This window comes from Grus americana, chromosome Z, assembly GCF_028858705.1.
Source record: "Grus americana isolate bGruAme1 chromosome Z, bGruAme1.mat, whole genome shotgun sequence".
Lineage (NCBI taxonomy): Eukaryota > Metazoa > Chordata > Aves > Gruiformes > Gruidae > Grus > Grus americana.
The window spans coordinates 79,436,704-79,463,472 of record NC_072891.1 but is presented as its reverse complement, the minus strand read 5'-3'; the positions used below and the strand labels follow the sequence as shown (position 1 = coordinate 79,463,472).

Here is a 26,769-nt window from a genome sequence, read left to right as displayed (position 1 = left end):
CTGAAAATGGAAAGAAATTTTAAATTAAGTAAAAGAAATTTTAGAACACTGAGATCCATGGAAAAGGCCCCCTGACTCTTGGATATGATATAAGATGCAATTCATAACAGGGTCTCCCCTAAGCTTCAAAAACCAAACAAAACCCAAACCAGCCCAAACATTGGTAATTCCCCAACACTGTAATTTTTATATTTTTTCTTAAAGGACAGGGCCATTTTATCACCAAGTTATTAAGTTATATTTTCTGCATAATTAACTAGCTCTTTCTTCTTTATCACCATAACATATATTCATGATGGTGGGCTGTGGAAGTTTATGCAAACTCGATTCTGCACAAGGTAACTTGGACAGTCCCAGTTCAGCTTCCTGGGGCTGTTGCACAAAGACTGCCAATATGAAAAAGACAGCATGCACAAAGTGCTGGAATCAAATTTTTCAGTATCCAAACAATGCACAACAAAAATCACAAGTGAAAGCTTTACAGTGCTTGGACTCAAACATTAAATAGGCTTTAATGGACAGTGCAGAAATGAAGCTGTAGTAATATTAGCAAATGGCCTGATCACAGACAGCTGGCTGATAAAACATAAAATGCTTTAATTTGAAGGTTTTAATTAAAGAAAAAGACTTTTTTTTTTTCCAGTCAGAATAGGCCAAAACTGAGGAATTCTTCAAATGAATGCTGAATGTGAAGATGGGGAGAACTGCTTTTGAAAAATGTGTCTCTGGGGGCCTTTTCTTTGATTGCACAGCACATTTGAACAATATAAACCTCAAAAATCAGCTTCTGTTGTGCTTTCATCAGTACACTTACATGGTCCTGCAGGATATTATTGTGTAGCTGTGCAGGACTAATGATGTCGATTCTCTTCTGTAATGTGTTAATTTATCTATTTAGTAGTTCCATCAATTTCACAGAAAAATACAAAGCTTGAACTACACTTGCAGTAAATTAGAAATGTTTTATTAATCAGTTAACTCACCTGGACATCCAGAACAATACCTAATTCCATTAAAGTCAACCAGATTTTTAATGAAAATTAAATGACAAAGACAATTAAGTCTAAAAACCTGGCTGAAAGATATCAAGACATGAGGCAACACTGATAGAGAAAATGATTCCACAAAGAGGTGGCGGAATATATAGCTCCTAAACAAGGTTTTAAGTACAAGGAATAGATCACTGACAGAAGGTAAAAAAACCCCAAAACCCAACACAGCAACAGCCAGAGTAACATAGAACTGCCACAGATCCCTATTTCCAACAGAATAAATCACTGGCTTTCATCTCTCCTTTATTATTTTATTGCCAGCCCAACAGTTAATGCATCTTATACTAGGAGAGCATTTATATGAAGACTGGCATGAAAACAGAGAAACTAATCCCAGTGAATTTATTTACATGCAAGTCAGACCAGGCTGATGTAAACTACATGAACGACTTTACAGGAAACTAAGAGATCCATGGGTAAAAAAGAATACATACAGAAATTCAAATACACAGGACAATCCATAGAGAATAAACAAATTTACCATAGAGTCAAACCTTTCTGTCACTGCAAGAATGCTTCATGGAGTTAATTTCCAGCATTTTGTTTAATCTAGTTTTACATGTCTTGTCACCTTATTTAATATTTCTGGTAATCTAGATCATGTCCTCTTTTTATTTTACCTGAATATCCATGTTTATGCATATCCACATGTATTACTTAGTGGTATTTCTTCCATGGTGTCTGCATCCTTAAAAATACTTCTGGCAATTGCTGATAATATTTTTTAATTAATAGTTTAACCAGTTTTAACAAATTCTAATGCATCAGGTGGGAACTGAAAAGCGGGAAAAAGGTTTCTAAATAACAGAAAAGTTTTCCAGTGTGGATGCAAAAAGGCCTAACCAACTGAAAGACAAAATCCCTCAAGTCAATAAATGTAACTGCCTGCAACAAGGAGCTAAAACAGATCTAGGAGTCTGTTCCAGTCCTGAACATTTATATAAATTGTGGAATAAAAGGATGAGGAGATACTCTTGTCCTTAAATCTATTAGAAGTAAATGTACAGCTAGAAAGTATTGCTGCTTCTGAATGACCAGCAGTATCTTGAAAAGAAATCTACACTAAGTCTTGAACTAAAATGTTCAATAAAAATAACACAAAACCCCCAGTGCTCTTCAATGGCACCTTTCATTCAATAATGAACACGGCTACAGTGATGTGTCCTCAAGCTATTTCCTATATGTCCCTCAAAAGCAAATTCTGTTATTCCAACACCTGCCCGATTCATTCTGGCTAATGCACTTGATTCCAAAAACTGGCTCACGTCCCCTAAGTGCTTCTTGTTCAATGGCATATCCCAGTAAATAATAACCTCTGAACTATACTATTTCCTACCAATTTATTGCATGTACTATAAATTCAAAGAAATGTCTGTAACTTTGGCTTAACTGGAGCTTTGATCATTAATATATCCTGGGTAGTTAGGTAAAAGGGTCATCATCCAGAGAAGGATACCAAGTGATCAGATCTGTTAGCACGCCTGTTCATCCAATAGCTCCCGAACCTGTCTTAGTCAAGATGATTTGGGTCTCTGAAGTATTTAAAGTATTTTCTATGGTTATGATTAGTTAAGAAATAGTTGATCTCTCTCCCCCCCATGGTATAACAAAGTGTGCATGCAAAGCTCAAAGAAACACATGCTATAAAGAACTGAGAGGTTAAATCTGTTCAAATCGGATCATGTTGTCACAGTTAACTAAAATATAAATCATTTCTCCCAATTCATTAAAAGGAATCACACTGCCAAACTTGACCTTTTGGTGGTTATCGCCATTCATACTGACTGATTGTGTAAATTAAATTAAGTACTCTGTTTAAAAACTAGATAGTTTTCTTCCGTATTTGGAAAAAATATCTCCTAATTTTACCCAAGTGTATCTTAGTAGGTGACAAATATGATGAAAGCTCTACCCTTCAATAATCATAGAATCATAGAATGGTTTGGGTCGGAAGTGACCTCAAAGATCATCTTGTTCCAATCCCCCTGCCATGGGGGTTATTAGATAAACCTGGCAAAGGAGCTTGGTTAACAATCAGGAATCTTGAATTTTAATGACTGCATGAAATCACCATATTTCAAGATTTAGGATTAATAAATATAACTAACTTTTCTATCACAGTTGCACTAACACTATAAAAAAAAAGTTGTATGAACCAAAAAATGCTGTAATTAATTCTTTAGCACTAACAGCCTGTCCAGTGTTGTGTAAAACATCAAAGTTAAAAAAAATCATGCATGCAAGAGGAATGGGAAAAGGAAGGCAAGAAGATGCCAGGGTAATGTCTCCTCACAGAATCAGCATTCAGTTAGAAATAAAAATCTCCTCTGTCATTGTGAAGAAAAAAAAAAAAAAGTTGTGATGTTTCGCAAAGACAACAATACACAGCTTGTATCTCAATCTGCACAGATTTCAGTATCTGTATTCATTTTAAGGGATGCAGAAGCAAGAGAGCCAAAAAATGCTTGAAATGAAATACGTCGGACTCTTCCTGCAGATGATAAACAGGGTTGCAATGATTTGTTTTTCTCAAAGGGAAGTTCAACTTTTGAAAATTTTTGAAATCATATTCTTAGAGTTAAAAATATGCACAGTCCAGGAGAATGTAGAAAAAAACCTGTACTATCACAGAAATGTACAATTTTTGCTGCAGGCACTAATCACTATACAGCTATTTCATTTAGAGTGTCTGCCTTTCAGAAAGATTGCAGCAGAACATTTTATGTAACTCCTGTTATACTTAATTTAGTCTCAAACTCTTGAAAGGACCACCACCATTTCTCTACCTTATAAAACACTATAGGTCTTTTGACACTGCATCTGATGTATACCTCAATGTAATCCATCTATGTGCTCTATGTACAGGACAGGATTATTCTTCATTTTGGGGGTTCTGTTTCCCCAGCACCTCCTGAAGTGCAGCTACAACTCCAACTCAGCCTTCTCACAATCCAAGGACTATGTTGCTGATGGCTCAGAAAGCACAGAGGCAAGCCATGGTGTGAAATGTATAATTATCACGTTGCAGAGAAACTGGTTAGTTTTAATTTGGTAAAAATAACCATTCCTTCTCCCTGGAACGTGTAGGATCATGGATATCACTTTTCACATATAGCACACAGCATCTTCTATTGACTAGGAGTGAGAACATTATTAATTGCAACAGCATTAAAAATGGAGTGTGCCAAGATGAGCTACAAAAAACCCCTCTGGGAACTGCATAGTTCTGTACTTAATACAGTCTTGACTCTTGTCCTCTCCTGTAAAAAACAAAAATAGGCTTTGTCAGAGATTGAGTGTCCCACAGACTTTGTCTGACATAAAAGCAATTAGTAGCAAACTACTTTGGTCCACAACTACCAGATGGGGCCGTTCTCCCCATTACATGCTTGTAGGGAAGATGTACTAGTATATTTAGGGAACATCAGTAACCTTTACTGCATGCCACTTGGTGAATGAGAGGGAACATGCGTATGATGAGTAAGTAACAATTCTGAACTATTAAAGAAGGCATTAAATTTCTATTTGAGAAGCCTTTCAATAAAGTGTTATACAAAAACTCCTCCAATAACCGTGTTTGTGTTCTATACAATTCTTTTGGGAAGGAAAATCCATTTCCCTGAACAGGAAATCTTCAAGTTTAAAGAGGCTAAGTATTATAAGGTCAGAGATTGTCTGCTTTGTATTTACCATTCTACTCCTATGGCTTTTTTGAATTCGGAATTTTGTGGCTCTAAGATGTCATAATAAACCCTACTTTTATCAAAGTTTTCTCGGATGTAAAGCAAATCTTCTACAGAATACACATCCTCCTTTCCTGTCCAAATAGTGAGGCTGTATCTGTATCAAAAAAAAAAAAGAAAAAAAAAAAGAGAGAGAAAAAGAGTATGTTATTATCTTAAGCATGTAAGAAGGAAAGACATTGCACTAATAAGCTCCTAAAAATATTTAGGACCATAGTATCTTAACTTTAGGAATGTAATTAAATGCCAAAAACTTAATCTCCTTTACATTTCAGAGTTAAGCAACCACAATTTATGAACAGTTCTATATGTCCCTGCCCTCCTCATCCCTCTACATCCAGGCGAGTCATCACCCTCTACCCTGCATCTGTGCTACAACTGACAGCACTAAGAGTCTCTCCAAACTACTTCTTATCACACTGACTTCAAGTTACTGGGAAAAGGAACTGCTGGACCAAAATGCTATCCCAGAAACAGGCACGATCAAACACATCCTAGTTTGCACACAGGGCACACGGAATGCTTAGTACAGACCAACTAGCTAAAGAATGTGACTGATAGTCTTTAAACAAGCCTCTATTTGACACATGCAAACTAAAATTTGCAGAGGTCTATTCCTTTGACACATCTTTTTTTCCTCATTATGGAGGTAAGTCACACAATTTGGCTCCAGTCAAACTTCAAGTTCTTGCTCCTAACGCTAAACGTGCTAGAACCTCCCAGGAGGGCTGCAAAATTTTTAAGACGCACAATCCTACACTGCCCAGAACAATTTATCTGTAGCCTGGTCCTTGTGTGAACTGTTCTGCTGAACCTAGCAAGGATTAAAATAAAAAACCTTAGGCAGATACGCAGGAAAGAAATTTACTAGGCTGAGCTTTTAAAGTATGACAAAATAATAAATAGTTACAAGAAGAGCATTATAGCAGGAAATATGAAGCAATCTCACAAGTAATTTTCATACTTTTTCATACTTTCATGTTTTGTCACCTATGTGATGTTTAATATCATCAAATTAACTGTATCTTCTGTAATGTATCTGATGATACACTTTTCTCACTAATTGCACAGATTTTATTATACCTATTTTAAAAACTGAAAAACTTCAAAATATCATTTAAAGTTAAAAGCAATACCTCCACAATCTCCACATGACAAATGCTTCATTTTTCCCCTTTGTTTGTTAAAACTATATTAATCTAAAATACAGGTAAATCAGAATTCAGTTGTATGTCAGCAAAAGCAGCTCAGCAATTTCGGTCTAATCATGCCACTAAAGAAAATCAAGATATTTATGCTGACGTTAAAGAGAAAATCTAAATACGTCAGTGGGAATAACACTTGTATCCAATGAGGACGTATTTGAGAATGGCACAATTCACAAGACATATTCTTAACATAAAAATATTTTGAAATTAATTTCCCAGTTTAAAATGTTTGATTCTAATTTCCCCACTGTTTCTCCACTTGTTTCTCCACTATAAATGAGAATAACAGCACTTTATCTTTCCACCCTGTTGTCTCTAATTACTTAGAAATTTTCCAGACAAGTGATTGTTTTAAATTTTTTGTTGGGCTCTGACTTTGGTTGGTGCTTAAGAAACAACTTTACTAAAGCGTAGGTAGGCAGAGTAGAGTAGGTGAAAAAGATGAGTAAATGACACGTTTTATTCTCATTCTATTACATATAAATAATTTTTTTCTATTAAATTTTTATGGGTTTGTAAGAACAGTTTTTAAAAGGAAATCTAAGTCAGTGTTTGGAAACCGCTGAATGTATTTCAAGTACGTAAGCAAAATTAATTAACTTCATAGCAAACTCATTAACTTCCAACCTTTTATGTTTTTACATCACATTATTACAGAAAATATAAATATTAATCCAATAAAAAGTGTATATATAAGTATTTAAACTGAATTAATTTCAAATTACAACATCAAACCACTTGGTCTATTTAACTGCATTAGTCTTATAAAATGTTTCTGAAACTTGATTACAAACCTATATAAGATTCACTACCTATAATAAGTAATTTTAAAACAGGCTTTTGGAATTTTATTATTTTAAAGAAATGAATAGTGAACACTTCTGTATGACAAAGCAATTTAAGAACTGAAGGAGATAAAAACCTGAAGGGATAAACTAGAAGAAAAAAGATTTTCAACATAACTGGGCTAAGTATGTACATATAAATGTGCTGTATTTAATATAAACAAATATGTGCCTTTATAATAAAGACAACTATGAATAACGACCCTCAAGCTTACCTATCCGACTGTTGCATTAACCAACACAGCTCAGATAGTGATTGTCGTACTAGTGCTGCTCTTACCGGGAAAGTTACAGGCTGGGAAAGTGTATTGCATATCTGGGCCATTTCTTTCACCATCATCCAATCATAGCCTACAATAAGACCATTTGATTAAAAAGAATTCTTCACAAATACAATCCCTATCAAAATAAAGACACAATGATTTAGAGAATGCTTAAGTTGTAAGACGAAACAAGACCAAACTTGGGGTTTGTGAAAATCACATAATTCTAAAATGAAATCATCAAACTATTATAAATAAAAAATGTCATTGTCCCAGAGGAGAAAAGCAATACTAACATGGAAGAAACCCACTGATTTTGAAAATCTTTATTTCCAGTAACTGCACTGTTATTTTACATATAGCTATGGAATGTGATATTTTACAATGTCTAGGAAATTGTATCTTTGTGCCCTCTCTAAAAAACAGCGTTACCACTGACTTCAATATGGACTAATTTTAACTTGACAGTGACACTTTAAAAGCAGCTACATTTTTAAAAAAATAGAAAAAAATTAATTAACCCAGTAAAAGACTTTAAGTTATACAGAAATTAAGTACATAAAACATTTCGTACTGAAAAAAAATGCTAAAATAAGCAATCTAAAACACTTGAATTGCCTGCTGTTGAGATTTTTACAAGCACCGGAGCTAGTTAAAATGGTATTTAACTTTTCTCCTACAGGCTATGAAAAATTTAACTTCAATAACAGCAATTACTATTTTTTTCTCAATTACTCATATGCAATGTAGTGACTGGAAAGACTGAAAAATCACTAAATCTTAAAAAAAGGTTTTCTTGGGCAAACAGCAACTTATATCAACTTAGTTGAAATAAGTCAAATAAGCTGTTTTTCTCATGTCTTACAGTTTATCCTTAATTAGCATCACTATAAAGTGAAATTTAAAATAAAGTTACATTTATTAAAAAAGGGTACTCAGTACAGTATTTCCAATACATATTTCCAGCAACTTTTACTGCACTGAAAATACTTAGGAAAAAGTACTATATATTTTAATAAAATTACTGTGTAACATACAACAAAATCCTCAAAACACAATACTAAATCTTGCTAACAACTAAGTACCAATTTGGAAAGGTGTATAATTTTGCCATTGTAGTTACAGATTATGTTGGGGGGACTATACTATGGCACACAAATGCATGTGCACTGGAATAAAACACCCTAACAAAGCAGTTATGAGAATTATGAGAGGAAGGCTGGGAAAAGGACCCTAAAATAATGGCTACATTTTCAGGATCTAGATTCAAGTTAGGGATTAAAAATAAGAAACCTCAATTAGATTCTCAAAACTGAGATTTTTAAAAAGTTACTAACATCAATAAATTGGAAAATTTATTGCAAAATTTAAATTATTCAACAGAAATGAAATGTTAAAAAAATGTTAACCTGCAATTTGATTTCAGTGATCTACTGCAAAAGCACATTGATAGGGTTTTAAATTTCCAGCTAACCTATTTTTCTTCAGAAAACGTGCCAGAATTCTGATTACCAAACCAATCCTCCTAGGCTTCAGGGAGCAGACTACCTAAAACAGGGCGTAAGCAACTTGTCCCCAAAAATTCCTCAATGTGTGCAAATGGGTTGAAGAACAAAATACTGTTTAACAACAGAAATATCAGATTTTTATACAGTTCTGCTGCAACTCAAACATTGAACTAATGGCTGTAAAACACTATCAAATATGCACCAACAACGAAAACAATAATTCTTACATTCACTATTATTTTCAAATTGACCAGGTGGCATATAACTTATTTTGAATCGATTACGAAATTAAATTGAAGAAAACAGACTGTGCAGTGTAAGCATTAAATTTTCTATCTTTACCTTTATTGTGTTTGTCAGGGTGCCAGCCAGTTGTCCATCCCAGCGATAAGGTTACATTTGGGAAAAATAAAGCGACAGTGTCGAGGAACCCTTTTGCATCCACTACAGCATTATTTCCATTAGGTCCCGGTAGGATGTCTGCATTGATCCAAACGGGTTGCCTCAAATGCTGCTTCACATCTTCAAGAAGCTCCAAGGAAGGCCGTACGGCTTCTAGGCTGTACCAATTACACGAGGGTGAGATGAGACACCTTACTCAGACCAAGGACGGAAAATGTACGGTACATATATAGATGAATACATTAATGAAACTGTCCCTGTAAGACAAAAAGCAAATACTGAGGACTCTTTCTACAAGTTGACTATTACTGCTGGTATAGATAGCACAAGCCTCTTGTCTCCCTGCTGCCCAATATGACCTGCTTCATGCCTCTTACCTCATGGCTCTCCTAACTCCTGATCCATTAAGACTTTGGTGTTATTGAACTCTTAGGAAGGATTTTCATTAAAGAAGCCACTGCAGGCTCTAACATTGTTGTAGCGATTGGTCCCACAGCTCAAAAGTGTGACATAGTAGCGGCAGCATGAAGGTCTGCCCATCAGATGTTCATCCTACAGCTAATTATTAAGAATCTTGAGATGAATTGAGCAACCAACGTAGCACCATTTGCAAGCATTCAGCAAAATATCTTAAGTCACATATTCTCACTGTTCTCTCAATTAAAAAAAGCATAACTAGAAGAAAAAAAATAACCTTTCTCTATCTTACCAAAACTTTCAAAACAGCAGTATTGTGGAAGGAAAGGAAATGCGTAATAATGGGGAAAAAGAATGAATGCCAAAAAAAGACCTATTTTTTCTCTCACAGCAAATTAATTAACATTTTATGTAACATTCAGAAATTTAAAATCATTATGGTCCATGATTGATGGAAATCAAAAGTGATTTCCTTACTACTGGCAAGGACCTGTGTTTTCTCCTGTGAGTCGTGAAAAGCTCTGAATGAGCCCCCTTCTTGATTTTCCTCAAAATCTTGCAGTGACCTGATACAGAACTGATCCAACAGAAAACTCTTCATGCTGTTCTACAGGGTTAGGTTTCCTGTTCAACATCCTAAACTGGTCCCTCTGGGTGTCACAGGAGCACCAGGAAAGGGAAGGGGAAGAGAAGGCATTGCGAAGAGCAAGGAGAGGATCACAACTGCTCCAGCTTCACAGATATAAGCCACAGGCTACAGGGTCCATGGGTACCTGTTTGAAAAACACAGATGATGGTTAACTGCTACCATGTCTTCCCAATTCCAAGGCCATTGTACCTCCAGCCTCTTACACTAGTGCTGATGCTTGCCTTAGCAGCAGTGTGGGAGTTCAGAGACATAAAGTGGTAAAAACCTGTTCTCATTGTTTTGCAGGGATGGTTCTGTACCAAGTTATTCCCAAACCTGGCTCATGATTAGGTCAGATGAATCGTGTCAGGATTTGTAGCCAAAAATGGGAATGGCAGCCAGCTGTTACAGTAGGTTAGCTCTAAAGCCAAGACCCTGATCTGCCTCTGTTGTTTCCTGTCAAAAGGCATATTGTACATTTGAACTTTTGTATTGTTGAGAAAGCTGCATACTGGCAGGAATTCCTCTCAACAGTCAGTATTAGTTCAGTCAGTATTAGTTCAAGTCATCTTAGAGAAAAGCTAGTGATGGCTTGAGTTAACATTATTGGCTTAAGTATTTCTCACATTGAGGACAGAACAGTCCTCATTTTCCCAGATACAAGGGATTGTCTGGAATACTGTCCTTTTCACTACAAAGTACAGGATAATGAAAAGTGAAAAAAGCCCAAAGCAGCATCTCTTGAACCAAACCAAACAAACAAAAAAACCCCAAGCCAAACCTAAACCACCAGACAGCACTATTTTTATTGCACAGCATTTGGAAAATTCAAGCTTATTGCTGATTCTATGTTGAATGATTCTGGCATTTTTGAAGTGGGACTCCGAAGCGGGACTCTGAAGCCCTTTTGCAGAATACATTCATTCCTCTTGATAAAGCCAGCAGGAAATGTGATTATGTGGTCAATCAAGCTGACAGAGTAGAAATATACAAAATATTTCCTTTTAAACGCTGTTGAAATAATCTTCAAAACTTCAGCAATGCTATCCAAAGAATATTATTCAAAATAACATCAAATTCTATTATCACTCATTTGACTATATCTGCACTGTGTGCTTGTATTTTTTAAATGCTTATGCAATTAGACTTTTATAATGCAACATAATTTTAAAAGCTTTTTTAAATCACTGCACTTGGCTGGAAATTCCTTGTGGAAAAATAAGAGGAAGACGTTTAAAATTAATTTAAATAATAATCATAATAATAACAACAACAACAACTACCACCACCAAACCCAAACAAATCTCTGCTGCTCTTGTCCTTTCCCCCCAACTGTCCAGGCAGACATTTACAGATTCGGTTAACAATAAAAGGATTTAGCCTGCCCACAATTTTTGTATTTTCATGAACTTTCACAAGAAAACTGTGATTGCAGTACAACAGGTACAAATCAATTTTACAACTATCTAGCTTTTTTAAAAATTCTTTTTTTATCTCTTTTTGGTTTTGATAGCATACTTAGGTACTGATGAAGCTCTTTTTAATGTGGAGGTGGATTCTCAATCTGCTGCAAAAAATAGACATTGTACATGTAAATTCAGACAAAGCTAAAGTTAGGAGTTGCAGAGTTGTATATCTGAAAATCACAGCTCACTTTGAATCCCATTTCAAATTTTTCAAAGCAATCTCATGGAGTTTGCAGGTATATTTTCCATTAAAGACAATGAAACAGCTAATGGTTAAAATTCTAAATGAACCCCTGAAAATTTAATGAAGTTAGGCCAAAGAAACAGAATTTACTTCAATATACATGCACATTACCACACAAAAAGCAAGACAGCTTTTTTGTATTACAAACCATGCTGAAGAAATCTACCGCCACATCCTATGTGGTATGAGATCGGATATTCAAAGGAGTACACCTAATTTTTTAACTGAGACACCCCCAATGGATTGTTAGTATTGAAGCTGATCAGGAAACAGAATTCCTCTCCTTGGAGAGTGAAGGGAAAAAAAAAAAAAAGCTCTGGGAAAATAAAGATATTCATGCTGGTAGGGGATGATGTTTCTAAATTATTATGAACTTCAGCAGACCTGCAACAGAAGTTGGCTTTTCAGAAGCTCCCTGAAAACCCTTGAGAATAACACCAGTAAAACTGGATGACAGCAGGAGAGACCTGTGTGCTGCCACACAGAGACCCAGGGGGCTCAGCCCCATTTGCAGCCTGGAAGCCACTGACTTCCCAGTCAGAAGGTTGTCTTTCCCAATTTCTTTGCACAAGGAGAAGAGTCATAGCAGCTTCCCAGATAGACACTATCATTTCACTTTTCCCGATGGCAAAACTTTGCTCAATAGCAACTCTGTAACAAATTCACTAAATATGAAATTATTTGTAGTTCAAAACACTTTTACAGCTTTTATTCTTGCAATGCATTCTGTAATACTGATTATGTTTCACTGCATTTTCTGTTCGGGAAGGAATGCATTACACTAAATTGCACAGTAATAAAAAGTTTGGTCTACCATCACCAAAAGATAGATAGTGCTACCTGAAAAATGGTATTAGTAAGAATGCAAACAATATAAAAATATTTTTATCTTGAGATACCTCTTAAAATCCAGCTTGATGCCTTTATTTGTGTTGACGATCTCTTTTAGCCATTCCTGCAATGTGTTGTCACTGTCTGTTTCAGGCGGATGAGCCATGATAGGGTCTCCATTTCCTCCCTTGCCACCACGAAGAAGAACATCTGCTTCTATCATATGCACATCACCTGTTGATTTAAAAAATAAATGCTCTTAACAGAAGCAAATCCAATAGTTCCAGCATCTGCTTCAGAGTCACAATTACAGGGCAAGTCTTTCTACACCAGACTGTGCACACTTACTCCACAAAGATCACCAAATACGAGTTGCTGTCTGTGAAGCAAGAGAGATGCATTTCTTTGGGTTCCTAAGTTACTAAACTCTTCAGACATCTACAAGCACATGAAAATTGATTTTTGTAGATACATTTGGCCAAGTAATCACAATGGGGGTTTTTTTCAGAGAAACAACAAAGCAAATATGTAAAATGTGAATCCACTCTTGCTAAATTTCAAATATTTTCCTCTCATAACAGGGTTCCAGACAGAGCCTTTTAGAGAAAAGATGACCAGAACATTTTAACACTGGCAGAGACTGAGTACTCCCCTTGTCTTGTTCTCAAAACTTACCAATCCATCTCAGCCAAACCTTTTAAAAAAAAGGCAGGCAGCCAGAAACATCTCACAAAAATGGTAGCTGAAACACAAGACAAGTGAGTGGAAATCTTAGGAATGCTGCAAGCTCTTGAAAGCAGCTTTCTCTAATGAGAAGCATCTGAGAGCCTGGGCAGTGCTACCAGCTTTGCAGAGACTTCAATATATACAGTTACTTAGACTGAAATAACAATAAAAAAGGTAATTATACAGTCAACAGAAAGTAAATTACATATAAAATTACATAAATTACATATTGCCCCAATATTCACATCAATTACATTAAAATTCACTGAAATAAATTGCTCACAAACAATCTGATATACTTAAATCATCTTGAACAAAATGGGGGGGGGAAGCAGTAATAAAACTGTCCTGTAGAATCCAAGAAATATTACCCAGCGTGTCACAACATTACACAATTTCAAACCCAGAAGATCCATCCATACAGGGTCAAAACTACCTGGGAATCCCTGACCGTTTCTGGAAGATGGGACACGTTTTGCAGTACAGCCCTGACAAAGCTGTCACAGGCAGCTTTCCTCGCAGCATTGCAGCTGCTGCTCAATGGGCTGGCACCCACGGCAAAGCCAGCTTGCAAGTTACGGTAGTTTCCCATAAGGTTTTGCTATGCTGCCTGCTGCCCTTTTAGCAGCACTGATACCGAACCTCATCTGATAGAGTGATGGATAGAAGGAAGAAGGAAGGAAGAATGAAAGGATCTTTAATCAGGTCATTTCCATTTTGTTTTCCAGAGGGATGCACAAACAGAAGCGTCAGCACACTGGGAAGGTTGACCTACCATAAGAACAGGAAAAAACAGGGGCAACTTCACCACTGCTACCTAGGCTGGTGTATCAGGGAGCTGCGGTCTAACTTCAGTATGATCACATCAAGAGGAACCAGTTTTACCTGCAGCAGCAGTTTTGTGTTCCACTGCACAAACGTATAAACTGAACAACGTTCCAGACAAGCTTGAGTGCGTGAAACCAGAAAACTCCTTACTCATGCCTCTGTGCTGCTGGCAGACAATGAAGGGCTTTGTTAATCTGAAGGTCTGACCTGAAGGGCCTGCACGTCTGGTAGCTGGTTGTCTTTTTGCAACTAAGTTTGTCTAATAACAGGGTACCACCTCCAAACCTTGTCCTGCCGGCCTTAGTGATGCTGGACCAGCGGTTCGCAGGGGCAGACGGCTGCCCCAGGATGGGCTTCGCTTAGAGAACAAACCGGGAGCGCTTGACCGCACGACCGGGCCCCCTCTTTCCGTCAACCCTCAATGTTAAGGCTGAGGCGGCCACCCGCAGGCAGGGCGGACTGGCAGCGGCTCACACTTACTTCTGGCGGCCTCCGCGGCTCGGGCCTTGCTGTTCGCGGCGTGGAACCACCTGATGGCCGCCCCGTCTCTCGTTCTGATGCGCTGCGACCTCAGAAAGTAATCCACCGCCTCCTCGCTCCAGGCGCCTGCGGCAGCGCGAAGGGAGACGTCCCCTCAGCACCGCCGCTCCGCAGAACCAGCCCCGGGCCCCCCCACCACCGCGGGACAAGGGGGAGAGGCGGCGGGAGTGGGGGAAGGGGAGAGACCCGGTCTCCGCCGCGCAGCTCTTACCCTGCGCCTCGTCCGCCATTGCCTCAGCGGCGGGGTGGGGGTGGGGTCCTCTCCTCCACCTGCTGAGGCGGGCGGAGCGCCGTGGGCTACCGCCGCTCTCCGGCCCGGGTAAGGGCAGCGAGGGCCCTCGATCCCGGCCGGTGATAGCGAGGGTTGTGGGGAACGTTTCCGCAGGAAGCGGAACCGGCGGCCGGCCGGGGCGCAGCCAGGGTGGCCCCCGGGCCCCGCCCCGGGCTGCGGCGGGAAAGGGACTACCAGAACCCCCGAAAAGCTGCAAAGACAAACACATGCACCGAAAAGTTGTCTTTAAGTAACAGAGGCGAGATACCAAGGAATTGAGTTAACTTTCTTTATTGATCATTATTTAAAAGGAGTTAGTAGAGAGTAAGTGGCAAGAGTCGGCTGTTGCTTTGGTTACCCCCCCAACGGACATGGGCAAAAATGTTGTGCCCACGCAGCACGGGATACCGGCGGCTACAGCCTCCTCCGACCCAGTCACAGTCCGTAACTACCGTCCAGCCTTTCACTGTTGTTTCCTTGACCGTCTGGGTGCAGCTTGTTTTCGAGCGAGGACGTGTTTTGTTCATACTGCGCATGGTGTGGTCTTAAGCTCTTCCCCAGAACTGCAGTTTCTCTGAAGTTACATTAATTAGCTCAAGTGCAGCCTCAGCTTCCTCCAGGGTAAGATCTTGAAGCCTAAACCCTTCTAGAACTGGTATTTTGAAGCACAGGTAACAGCACAGCAGATTAGGTTAAGTTACAAATTGTTTTTGATACAAAAACATAAAATATCCCCTATTAGCATCAAGAAGGCATCACTTAATAGTTTCATTATAAAATTGTACCAGCATTTTTACTGAAAACATAGATCTTGCATATATTTAGTTTTGGTTCTGTTCTTGATAAAGAGTTGTGTGACAGTTACCAAACCCCAATTATGGTTCACTGAACCTCCGTACAAATCACATGCATCACAAATACATAAATAGATCTTAAAGACCCAATATAAAAAATACGTACTATACAAGAACCTTAGGTATACTAAAAATCAATCTGTTCACAAAAATTCACACTTAATACATCAATTCTCCCTGAAAGCAAAGGTGGCTAAGAGGTGGCAAAAGCAGTATACAGGAGCAGAAAAGATATTGCAGAATTCTTGTCTGACTTATTATTGCTAAGTGTAGAATACATCAAGGGTAATCTGTTTTTATCCTTGTCAGGTCAAATCATATGAGGACTTCTGAGCACAGAGTAAAGAAAAAAGCAACAGTATTTATAAAAATAGCATCCATTTAAGTTAGATAAATCCTAATAAATACAAGAAAGAAATCAGTTATTCTGTAAAAAAAATTCAGAGCATATGGTCCTTAAGCACCAGCATAATAACCTAATATTAAGGACTTCAACTACAAAGTCTCCATAAACATACCTGCAAAATTCTTCCTCATGCTGAACATAAGTGTCAGAAGGTGTGCCCTTGTATTTTGTACTGACACATGAAGTTTGCAGTCAGCTACAGAAGATCTCGTATTTGAATCTCAAAAGGCAAGAAAGCAGTTTTGTGCCAGCTTCTACTTTAGTGTTTAGCTCATTTGCACATGGAAAGCACATGCTGCAGAGATTTGAACTAACCATACCAACTTTTAGTAACACATTTATCTGAGGTTAAGAGGCAAGACAGTATGGCTTAAAGTTACACTACATATAGTAAATGCTACAACTGTGTAAAGAGGTAATAAAACCTGCCCTCTTCTGCACCTGTATTAAGTGTAAATTTTCAGAACTTCAGAAAACATTACAAACTACAATTCTTTTGTGGTAAAGTAACCAGAGAGTATTTGAGGGTTTTAAAAAGCAGTTTGAAAAATCTATTAAAACATAACAGGTTTAGAAACTGCAACATTTTTACTGTTTGTAGCACTGTAACTTTGGTGTTCAGATCTAGCAAATGAATATATTGCCTATAATCAGCCTCATCAAAACAGATGTTCTACAATGAAAAATATTAATTCCATTTTCAATGGTAGACTTGTAGAATCTGACATTCCACCATGAATCACAGGAATTAGAGCACTGTCTAATTCATTCAGGTAGTTCTGTGGAAGAAGGTGACCTCCAGATCCAGCTAAGTACTCCACCTGGAAGGAAAACATACTAATGTTGATATTAACACTTTATTAACAAGAAAATGCACTTCAGCTAGCATGAGTGACAAAACATTCAAACACTGGCAACCGTATGGGTTTTTAGGTCAATCATTACCAATTAGGCTTGCCATTGAGAAGCATGCAACATTCCCCCTGGGTTTACAGGGCCACACATCCTCTGCATCCCAGACTGCTTCAGTCTGATGTCCAAGAGTGATCTGTTTATAACCTAGTATCACAGTTGCTATTAGATGAATAGATGAATTTCAAAATATTCTACTAAAAACTAGATTTTTCAGGACTGTATTTCCAGCCTCTCTCAAAAAAGGTAAGGAAGTTTCACACAGAACACCTTCAGAGGCGAGGAACTGAACTGTTCTACAATTTCGTAATCTTTTGAGGGGCATCACATCATAAGGGCCTTGCCTTCCCTCTCTTCCATCCTCAGCTCGACAGACCAGTCCTTTTCTGGTGCACATATTTTCAGTGCAAGTATCTCTTAAGAAGTACATTAGCAGAAAACTACATACTTTGAAAAAAGATAAGAAAATTAGCTCTGTGATTCTCCAAATTGACTCAACTTGAGGCAAAGAGTGCTAGATAAAGTCATAACTAGGGAAGGACTGATAGCTTACTGCAAGCAGCTATTAGTGAATTTGGGCAGAATAAGGAAACAGGACTATTTCTTTCAAGAAAAACTAGTCATTAAGACAGCTTCTTCATGACATTTCATCCTCAGTCTGGAGCTGGGGCAGGACAAAAAACTGGAAGCATTCAGAAAAAGATCCAAGGTCTTTTACAAGAGAGAGATTTCATTTGAAATGGAGTATCTGCAATAAAAGTTGAAAGATTACCATATCTGAGTCAATAGAAACTCTTAGGCCTATCTTAGTCATCCCATTCTTTTTCAAGGCTTTAAGGTGTGGGCAAAGAGCAGTACTGCAGGCAATAGCAATCTCTTTAGCAAACTGCTGAGGAACAGGACCGGATACTTCATGGTCCTTTAGAAAATAGAATACCTGAAATGATAGAAAGGATAAGCACTGTTAGCAGCCTGGTTGTATTACAAAGTAAGAAAAAGAGTAATTCAGTGTACGTATAACACAGAACAGAGCAAGCTACAATGCTTGTCTGCTTGGCAAAGTATTGTAGTACTATTCATCTATTCAATCAAAATACTTAAGTAACCATGGGAATATCTGGATTATGTATTTATAGAGTTATCCATGCTAACAGACTTAGACTTTTTCAGAGGAGGAAAATGAAAGTATGTAAAGTTATCAAAGAGCTACAGAGAACATTCTGCCTATCAGTATGGCTATACATCAAAAAAGTTAGTTTCTTTAGTAGTATCACTTAGTATGATCACTTTACCACTTCGCTATAAAAACACTCAAGACAAATGTAATTTACTAACTTCGGTACACTTCATGACTTTTCCCTCTCTTTCCAAGTCTCTGCTTTGTGGAACTTTTTCACTCCAAGTTCCTTCCATTGATCTTCCATCGACTGGGCTTAAAATTCTATGGAAGATAATAGTATGGTTAATTAAAACAACATTTTATGATTTAGATTGAATAACTTGTATGAAATAATGTTTAGCCATCTGTAAAGGCTATTTAAACAGCTTTACAACAAAATACAATAAAGGACTTACAACATGAAAATACAGATACTATAAAAAGAAATATCCTAAATAGGGAACAAACAACACTTGATAAAAACCTTATCTTTTGCATTTCAGAAGCTATAAACCATTTTAGGTAAAGTCACTGTTCGATCTAATTGGTCAGACGAGCCACAGAAACAGGCATATCAAGTCAAGCCCAGGGCCTGAGAAACTACTTAAGATGAGACAAGTTTTGAGTATAATTGAAGTTTGAAGCTACATAAACAAGCATTCAAAGCACATCAAGTAAAGATGTCTTACATCTCATTTTGATTTGTTGAATGCTGGCATTCCAAGCTGTGAGTGGCCAAGGGTAGTTCTACGCACTTCCAAGCCCCCCCCAACAAGAAGCTTAAAGAGATTAATTGTATCCTCACACAGGCTGATTAATGATTTGATAGAAGACTCAAAGGAAACAGAGTTCCCACACTCTTCCTGACAACTTCCCAAACTGAGAAAACTGTATTAATTTTTGTGAACTACAAGCAAAATTGTTCTGTTAGTGACATCTAGAGGATTGCAGGTAGTTTACCATTCTATTCCCTTTCAGGTTTTAGTATTGAGAACCATAGATTAATTTCAAGAAATTAAAGGTTGATATTTGAAAATTGGGAACAAGAATTCTCTAACATGTTTTGCTTTGGTAAAACATTTACCTTTTGTTTGTTTTTTCTTCATTTTCTACCCAGCAAATATCTACATATTCTTTTATGTCTCCTGTATCCATTTTGCCGCAAGTTATTTTGAAGTCCTTCTTGTCTCTTAATGCCTGACGTAGGCTTTCCATTATTTCTGGTGTTATTTGTACCATTAGTCCATCTAGAAGAAAACCAGTTCAAATTCCAACTTATCTACAGAAAGATTAGCTTTTTAGTAGAATCTTGGCTTAAATTCTAGTGGGACAAACTCTCTCCTACAGCTTGTTAATAAATGCACATCAAATGGACTCCATCCCTCAACTACAGCATTAAATGTTACGTGAAAGAGGAAGTAATGAAAACCTTTCTTGTCAACAGAACTAAAAGATCAGTCTTAGAAAGGTTTTTTGCATTTATGTGTCAATATATGTATTTCATCAATACAGCAATGAAAATAGTTCCACATATAGGCAGCCATAAAGAAAAGGCTTGCCCTGACTAAAGCAAAAAGAGTTAAAATTTAGTATGTTTTAAAACAAGTAGGTGAACTAGCATGTATTTTTTATACAGCATTTGTTTCCAGTAGGTTTTCTACAAATTTAAAAATCCTGAAAAGAAAATGTTTAGCTTACTAAATAAATAAAGGAATAAAGAGGAATAAAGATCTTGCACAAGACTGCTGCTATTTTTTAAGTTCTCTTAAGAAACCACATATGACAAAATTCTTACCTTCAACTATACTGGATTTAGCTAAAAACCCTGAAGATGTTTTTAAGGCTCCATTAAATACCACAAAACTTGCACCTGTAACTAGAAAAAGTAGGAACAAAGTGAGCACCCCTTCGTATCACTCAAGTTTGTCACTAGATTTAACTTGCATTCCTTTTCAAAAAGGCAGGCAAAAAAGGTACTACTGTACTGAAAGTGCTAGTACAAATGCCTTACAGATAGGGTGATACGAAATATACCTCTCTAAAGAGAGAATTTTTTCTGGTTGGACCTTGGCAAAAAAGACCAGCTTTGTTAACTTATTCTGTGAAGGCATATAGTATCCTAAGATACTGGCAGCAAGCAATCACAGGCAAGCCAAAAAAGCTCTGTATAGAAAGAGGAGACACAGTTGAAGAAACAGTGGTGTGGGGCTTGGGGTTTTTTTTATTCTTTAAAATAGACATGTCACTCAACTTCTAAATTAAATTTATTTAAAGACGATATTCCTGAAGTTTAGATCATTTTCAGTGGTACTAAAAGCAATTTAAAGAAAAGATGACATAAGTGAATTTCCATGGTACCAACGTTTACGTAAGTTTGTCACGTACAGTGCTTCAATCAAAAACACAAAGAACCTATGCTTAATGAAGCACAGAACAATTCAGTTTGACACTGGAGATGGTAAGAGTAAAGCCACATTAATGTGGAACTCTCCCCACCCCAAACTAATGGGCCTTGTTGAAAACCATAACTCATCAGCTCAGACACTCTGCTGTGCTCCACAGCTGTATTACTTGCAGAACAGAAAAAATACCTCTGCACTGTTCTCTCTCTCTGCAGGTCATTGTATCAGTTTGCTAGGTGGTGTGTAGGGGGACTCACTGTATTTCCATACACTCGGTTACTGAGACTATTAGTTTAAATATGTAAATATATTGCCCAATTCACACTAATATTAAATATATATTTTGAAATATGTAAAGAATCTGATTATGTCTGAAAATGTAAGTTATATTAGTAACATTCTGGTAACAAACAGGAAAAAAGCATCAGTCTTCATTTAATAAAAAATTTGAGAGAGGTAGCTAAGTATTGATAAAAACCAGCAACATTTTATTTTGCATTTAAGTTATTTTGCTGCTTGAATGCTGAACTTTTTGTCTAAACAACTTACAGGGAATACATATTTTCCTTGCAGCCTAAAAGTGAACTTACATTTCTGCTCTAGAAATGTGATTTTTCTCCACAAGCCAAATTAAGCAGCTTACCTTTCCTAGGATGTCCAGTAGCACTGATTGCTTGTGTGTGATAGAGGCCATGCTTATTCTGCACGCACACTAAGTGAGAATCTGCTTCAGTATTAAAACTAGCTCCAATACTAATTACATGTTCATTAGAAGAATTTACCACCTTCATTACCTGTAAATACAAAGTTTGTCATTAAACTGACAAATTTTATTTATGCAGTACTAATGTAAAATACAGATACAAGAAAAATCCAGCTATCAAAACCAATACCAAGAATTATTCACTTAGTCAATTCCAGAGTTTGAACAACATAATTTGCCATGACTAGCTGCAGGAACACTAAGTACAATCAAAAACACTACTTCAGTTGAGAGGGATGAGTAAGTCCAAGTACCTAAGGACAACGCAGAATATCAGAGTTGTAAGGGTTTTGTTGGTCTTAAGGCTAAAACATGCATTAAGCCTCATGCAGTTTACCATTCAGGGTTGTTTTTTGTTAAAGCTGAAGTAAACAAATTGTAATACAAACTACACTGGCAAAAAAGGTATTGTTTTTTAAGTTTTAAGCAAAACACCACCATCAGGAAATGTATGAGACGATCCTTGAAAATACGTGCTAAAAGATTTTGAAGAAACTGGTGATTTTTTAGCATTTAATAGTTATCCTAAAGTTCGACTTTTCACTCATCATTATCCACCTGCCAGCATATCCAGGCAGAAGGAAATGTGCATTCAGGTAATTCATGCCTTCCCCCATCACATGCTTGCATCAGTTTAAAGTTCGAAGAGTCTACTGCACAGCAAACAGCAAAGTAATCTAGAGAGCTGCTAAAAGTGGAGAATTCACTTGCAGAACTGCCTGGAAATGGATTACAGAATAAAATCATTACAGCCTCTAAGAACCCCCCCTCCCCCACCCCCCTCTTTTTTTTTTTTTTAAGAGCTCATGTTAAAGATGTGACTGGTTTTATTTTTCATATCACGACTAAAGGATTTTGGAATAGAAAGCTAATCAATATGGTTTTACTCACCTCATTATACTTCCTTAGGGGTATTTTAATACAGCTTCTACCCATTTCCACATGAACAAACAGGTTTTCTATGGTATTCAAAGTATACTGATAGTTTCTAAGGTCCTAAAACAGACAGGTTTTATGTTAGCAGAAAATTAAGTATCATTTCTCACCTTTTATAACAAACACCTAAAAAAAGTACTTTACATATGTCCCTAAGACTTCTCAAGAGTAAAGACATTAAGGGTGGCTAAACACTTACTGATCATTTTTTTCCTACACTGATGTAGGTACCTTAGTGAATATATTAACAAATTTATAGCACTGACAAAGTAGCTCTAACTACTTACTAGTGGATTATTTAGACAATGGCTACTTTACAGATATCCTCCCTCTCTGAAAGAAGAGCAAAGCATGGAAGCCACTATCTAGATTAGTTTGTTTCCTGGCTCACACCCTGTCCCCTACAGCTCTAACTCCTTGAGTTATAGCTTGAATACCACACTGTTTCTCATACCTTTCTCTGACAGAGGGTACCATCCATCATCTCAGCCACTTCTGCAAAATTTCCCTATTCTGTTTTATTCCAGAAGAACAGCATTAGGTACAAAATTATCTCGTTTATCTAGCTCAGCTGAAAAAACATTAGAAGAGGCTCTTGTCACCAGCTGAGCCAGGTAATTAGTACCTTCCTCAGTCAGCACAGCTGTTCCAAGAAGGGTATTCATGAATACATCTCACACTGCATTACAAGTTTCAATTGAACTGGCATTGTTTTAGCAATATTAAGGATATACATCACAGATGTCCTTTGCCTCCATCATTTACCACTACCTCAGTCACTTGTGTGGTGCTAGATTTTATATAATCTTTACTTGAGGATTTGTACCACAGGTAGTTAAAAAATGTAACATCAAAACAACATTTTGCAGTTATTTTACAATGATTAAAACCCCTGCTGCATCAGAAGACATAGTCCTGCCAGGGAGCATGTATTCCCTCTGCCTGCTTCAAGCTGACACTACAAATACAGCGATGAAGGAGAATCAGAGTAACTCTAATCCAGCTGAAAATAAATTCCATAGGAACCCCCTTCAGCAGCAGCACAACATTAAGACTCCTCAAAGTCTGAATATGCAAATTCCACGTTGGTACTGCCACTTCACCAATCGGGCAGGGAGCTGGCACATGGAATTAAAATGTGTTTTTTCTTAATGGAGGAATCTTACACTATTTTTCAGATGGTGCAAGTCCTCTGACTCCCTACGTAATGACATGGACATCAGCAGTTGAAAAAAGGAAAGAGGGGCCAAAGAGTGCAGTTTCATTCATCTCAGCTGTAATGGTCTCTAGACTCTCAAGACAGAACTTAGTGATCACCTAAATAATATGTGCAATTCTTTCCACAACCATATAGCGCTTTTCATCACAGCATTGAGTTCTAAGTATTAGAAGATGACAGTTACTTGTCAGGAATATAGGCTTAATTAAGTTTAAATCAAATTATTTGGGTAACAGAGGAAAAAATTCTGCATGGAATGGCATGAATTCCAGACCTGACTTACTCCAATGATTTTTCCAAAACCTAAAGTTCTTCACATAAGAGAGACTGGTTAATTGTGGCAAGGTTTAGTTTGTGTGACAGAGTAATTACTGTTGTAGTCTGAACACAGCATCTGCCTGTCAAGTCTTCTCTTCGGATTCAAAAAATGTCAGATTTAAGACTAGAATTCTAGCACCACACCTATGCTTGGAAGAGAAAAATGCAACTTAACAGTGATTACTAACAGCTTAAATGTCAATGTCAACATTTTTCTCATTCATTTAAAGCCATTTCTAACACAACTAATGCGTAACAATATAACATGAAAGATACAGCTTTTCTAACTCACATACCAACGAGTGTTTGTAAGAAAGTTTCAAGTCAGGTATGAAGAGCAAAAATATAAAGCCCTTTGTCAAAAATAACTCTGCTTTCAAGAATCAGAGATCTGAGGATACTTTATACACTCTAAATTACAACAGGAAAGGAAGAGAATAAAACATTTACTCACAACAAGCAGATTCATAATTGTGTGTCCTATCTCTCCAAAGAGTGGCTTCCGGTTCCTGAAACTTACTACAGGAGTTGGATATGCTAAGGTGGGGGAAGAAAGAAAAAAAAAAAAAGGTCATTTTTACTTAACTGTAAGACTTGCTAATCCAAGTATTTACTTTTATTTTCAGCTATAGCCTATGTTTCTTAATCTCAGTATCTAAGCAGCCAAAGGAGCTACAGGCCCTGTCTGATTCTTTGCCACAGCCTGTCCTACAGCACTGCATGGATTCCCCGCCCACAGTTAAATCCTACTGTGATGTCATTACACGGAGTCACTCTTAGTAGCAGTAATTTTGTGGCAGAGACTTGTTGCTGCTTTCATATGCCTTGTCAGCTATGTTTCTAACAATAGGTGATCTGGACAGAAACATTTTGGGTTCAGTCTTTGGGCCACCAGCTGCCGGAGGGGTTGCAAGGCTTTGTAGTTGCTTGAATAAGAATACCATATAGGTTAACATCTGTGTTACAGCTTTAATGTAGAAGCAAAGTGAAGTACCACTTAGTACTGATAAGGAAGAATAGAGTGAATATGTTTGTACAAAGTAACATGCTTTGAAGTCCTATGGCTGCAACGGGCAAGATGCAGATGGAAATAAGGGAAGGCAAAGACCACCACAGACCACAATATGAAGCCATTTAAAACCAAAAGTAGCAGCATAGCAAAGTCAGGATTGTGAGGTCAAAGATACAAAAATTTGTTAAAAAAAACCAAAAGACAAGTAGTTTGTAAGAGAAAGAAGAATGACAAAGAAGCTACCACCCTCATCAACACGCAGACAAAAGCCTGGCCAGCAGAAATCCACTACTGACTCAAGAAATCCATAAATGAGTAGGTAAAACATATTCATGGACTTGCAGGTTCTACAATGGTAGGCTTATTTATCAAAAATGCATTCAGGTCAGGAAAGTTGCCTATGATACATTTTTGAAATCCATTCCACTTAAGTAACAACTACATGCTGCACCTTATCTGAACTCCTGCTCTCTAAACCATAAGCAGCAATGCAACAGGAAACAAAACAGCACCTACATTGCTAAACTAAATGCCTGGCTTATTCAAGCAAATACACAAGCAACTCTAGAAGGCATTTAGGATAGTATCTACTTTCAGATCATGCTCAAGCTAGCTTTGTCTGTCCTTCAAGGCAATAGGAATCTGCGTACACACTTTACTTTGGTGAGCCTGGAGCAGAGTCAATGTAAATCTCATTGGGAGAGCAGAAAATGCTCACTCACATCAGCCTGCAACAGACTCTGGAAGGTAATTCCCACGTGGAGGTTGTATCACTGCACAACCCCGGTGGTGCACATTTACATGCTCTCCATCCACCTCACTTTGAAAGAATGCCTCCTGCATTTTTGCAGGACTACAGATTTCAAGTGTATTAATTAGTTATCCTTACAAGTAATGAACACCTTTATTCATTTTATGAAGCAGTAATATTTTGCAATATACTCAATTTCAGTAATAATTTAATTTGATAAACCTGATTTGTCAGAGTTGTAAATTGGGCTTGTGAACTTCTCTTCAAACCTTTCTCCTATGACAACAAAAGTCAGACTTTTGATATTTTACTACTGTCAGTTTTGGTTTCTCAGCTTTCTCATTAGCTGAGAAAAAAATATTATGGGAGTCTAGCAGGACAATGTAAGTTCCCAACAGTCTCAATAGGTGGCTTCCCATGTATGAAACATCAGTCTTACACAAGTGTATTATAAAATATTGCAGAGATTATTTTAAATATTTTGCCTGTCTAAAAAAAGTTGTATTTTCCAAAGGGAATTTTACATTCATACAGCTATTTAAAGTGTTAAAACTTACCCCCATATTCTGCTCCCAATCTCAACATTAAACGGATTGGAAAAACTTTTGCCCAAGGTATTTCCAGCTTATGAATGAGAATGCCACAAAGAAAAGGGTTATCTGGTAGAATGTGGTCATCAAGTTTCTGAAAAGTTGGTGAAACAAATAGGAATCCTCCATGCTCTTTGTTACTGAGAAAGTTTTCAGTAAAAGTAATATTTTCCATGTTTCTTATTAACTTTCCTGTAGAAAAAACAGAGTCTTTGCACATCTAGAGAAGTAATACATTAGTGTCAAGACAACTATTCTACCCAGTGGTCTCCTACAGACCTGGAAGTCATACGGTCTGTTTCACATCTTCCTGAAAGTCTGACAGACATCTAAACCCATAGACTTAAGTGCTCTATATTTACTAAATAAACTAACTTGAATATGAAACTAGTTTTTTTTCTAAACAAATGCCAAAAACCCTAAAGCGTACAATGTTCCAGCACACACCAACTGATGAACTGCGATTAACAGACCT

At 37.3% G+C, this 26,769-nt stretch overlaps 2 protein-coding genes across 5 annotated transcripts in view; both read right to left on the bottom strand.

Annotated features, from left to right (window-relative positions):
* Nucleotides 1–942: 942 nt before the first annotated feature.
* FAM151B (family with sequence similarity 151 member B) lies at nt 943–15,064 on the bottom strand. 4 transcript variants are annotated; one of them, XR_008574686.1, is made up of 7 exons: nt 14,913–15,064; nt 14,642–14,767; nt 12,676–12,841; nt 8,962–9,179; nt 7,129–7,199; nt 4,743–4,892; nt 943–4,312 (listed from the first exon to the last, which is right to left on the bottom strand). XR_008574686.1 is itself a non-coding variant. In XM_054810249.1 (7 exons), exons 1-7 carry the CDS (start codon nt 14,929–14,931, stop codon nt 4,285–4,287), a joined length of 843 nt encoding a protein of 280 aa, XP_054666224.1. In that variant the 5' UTR covers nt 14,932–15,064; the 3' UTR covers nt 943–4,284. The 4 variants fall into 4 exon arrangements, 3 of the variants coding, with proteins under 3 accessions (XP_054666224.1, XP_054666225.1, XP_054666226.1); XM_054810249.1 differs by having other exon boundaries at nt 7,064–7,199; XM_054810250.1 differs by having other exon boundaries at nt 4,810–4,892; nt 7,064–7,199.
* Nucleotides 15,065–15,250: 186 nt separating this feature from the next.
* Nucleotides 15,251–26,769, bottom strand: part of ZFYVE16 (zinc finger FYVE-type containing 16) — a 31,029-nt gene continuing 19,510 nt past the window's right edge. Inside the window, exons 10-18 of the mRNA XM_054809527.1 lie at nt 26,262–26,486; nt 24,396–24,478; nt 22,360–22,464; nt 21,349–21,499; nt 20,099–20,179; nt 19,388–19,550; nt 18,480–18,585; nt 17,917–18,081; nt 15,251–17,053 (exon numbers count right to left, since the gene is read on the bottom strand). Coding sequence (XP_054665502.1) covers nt 16,892–17,053; nt 17,917–18,081; nt 18,480–18,585; nt 19,388–19,550; nt 20,099–20,179; nt 21,349–21,499; nt 22,360–22,464; nt 24,396–24,478; nt 26,262–26,486 — 1,241 coding nt within the window. The 3' untranslated portion in view covers nt 15,251–16,891. The remainder of the gene's footprint in view (nt 17,054–17,916; nt 18,082–18,479; nt 18,586–19,387; nt 19,551–20,098; nt 20,180–21,348; nt 21,500–22,359; nt 22,465–24,395; nt 24,479–26,261; nt 26,487–26,769) is intronic.

Coding starts and splice junctions, on each gene's coding strand:
- FAM151B (XM_054810249.1), bottom strand. Junction 12,842..14,641: donor AGCCGCGGAGGCCGCCAGAA/GTAAGTGTGAGC, acceptor TTAAATCAACAG/GTGATGTGCATATGATAGAA. Junction 9,180..12,675: donor ATCAAGCTGGATTTTAAGAG/GTATCTCAAGAT, acceptor TAATTGGTACAG/CCTAGAAGCCGTACGGCCTT.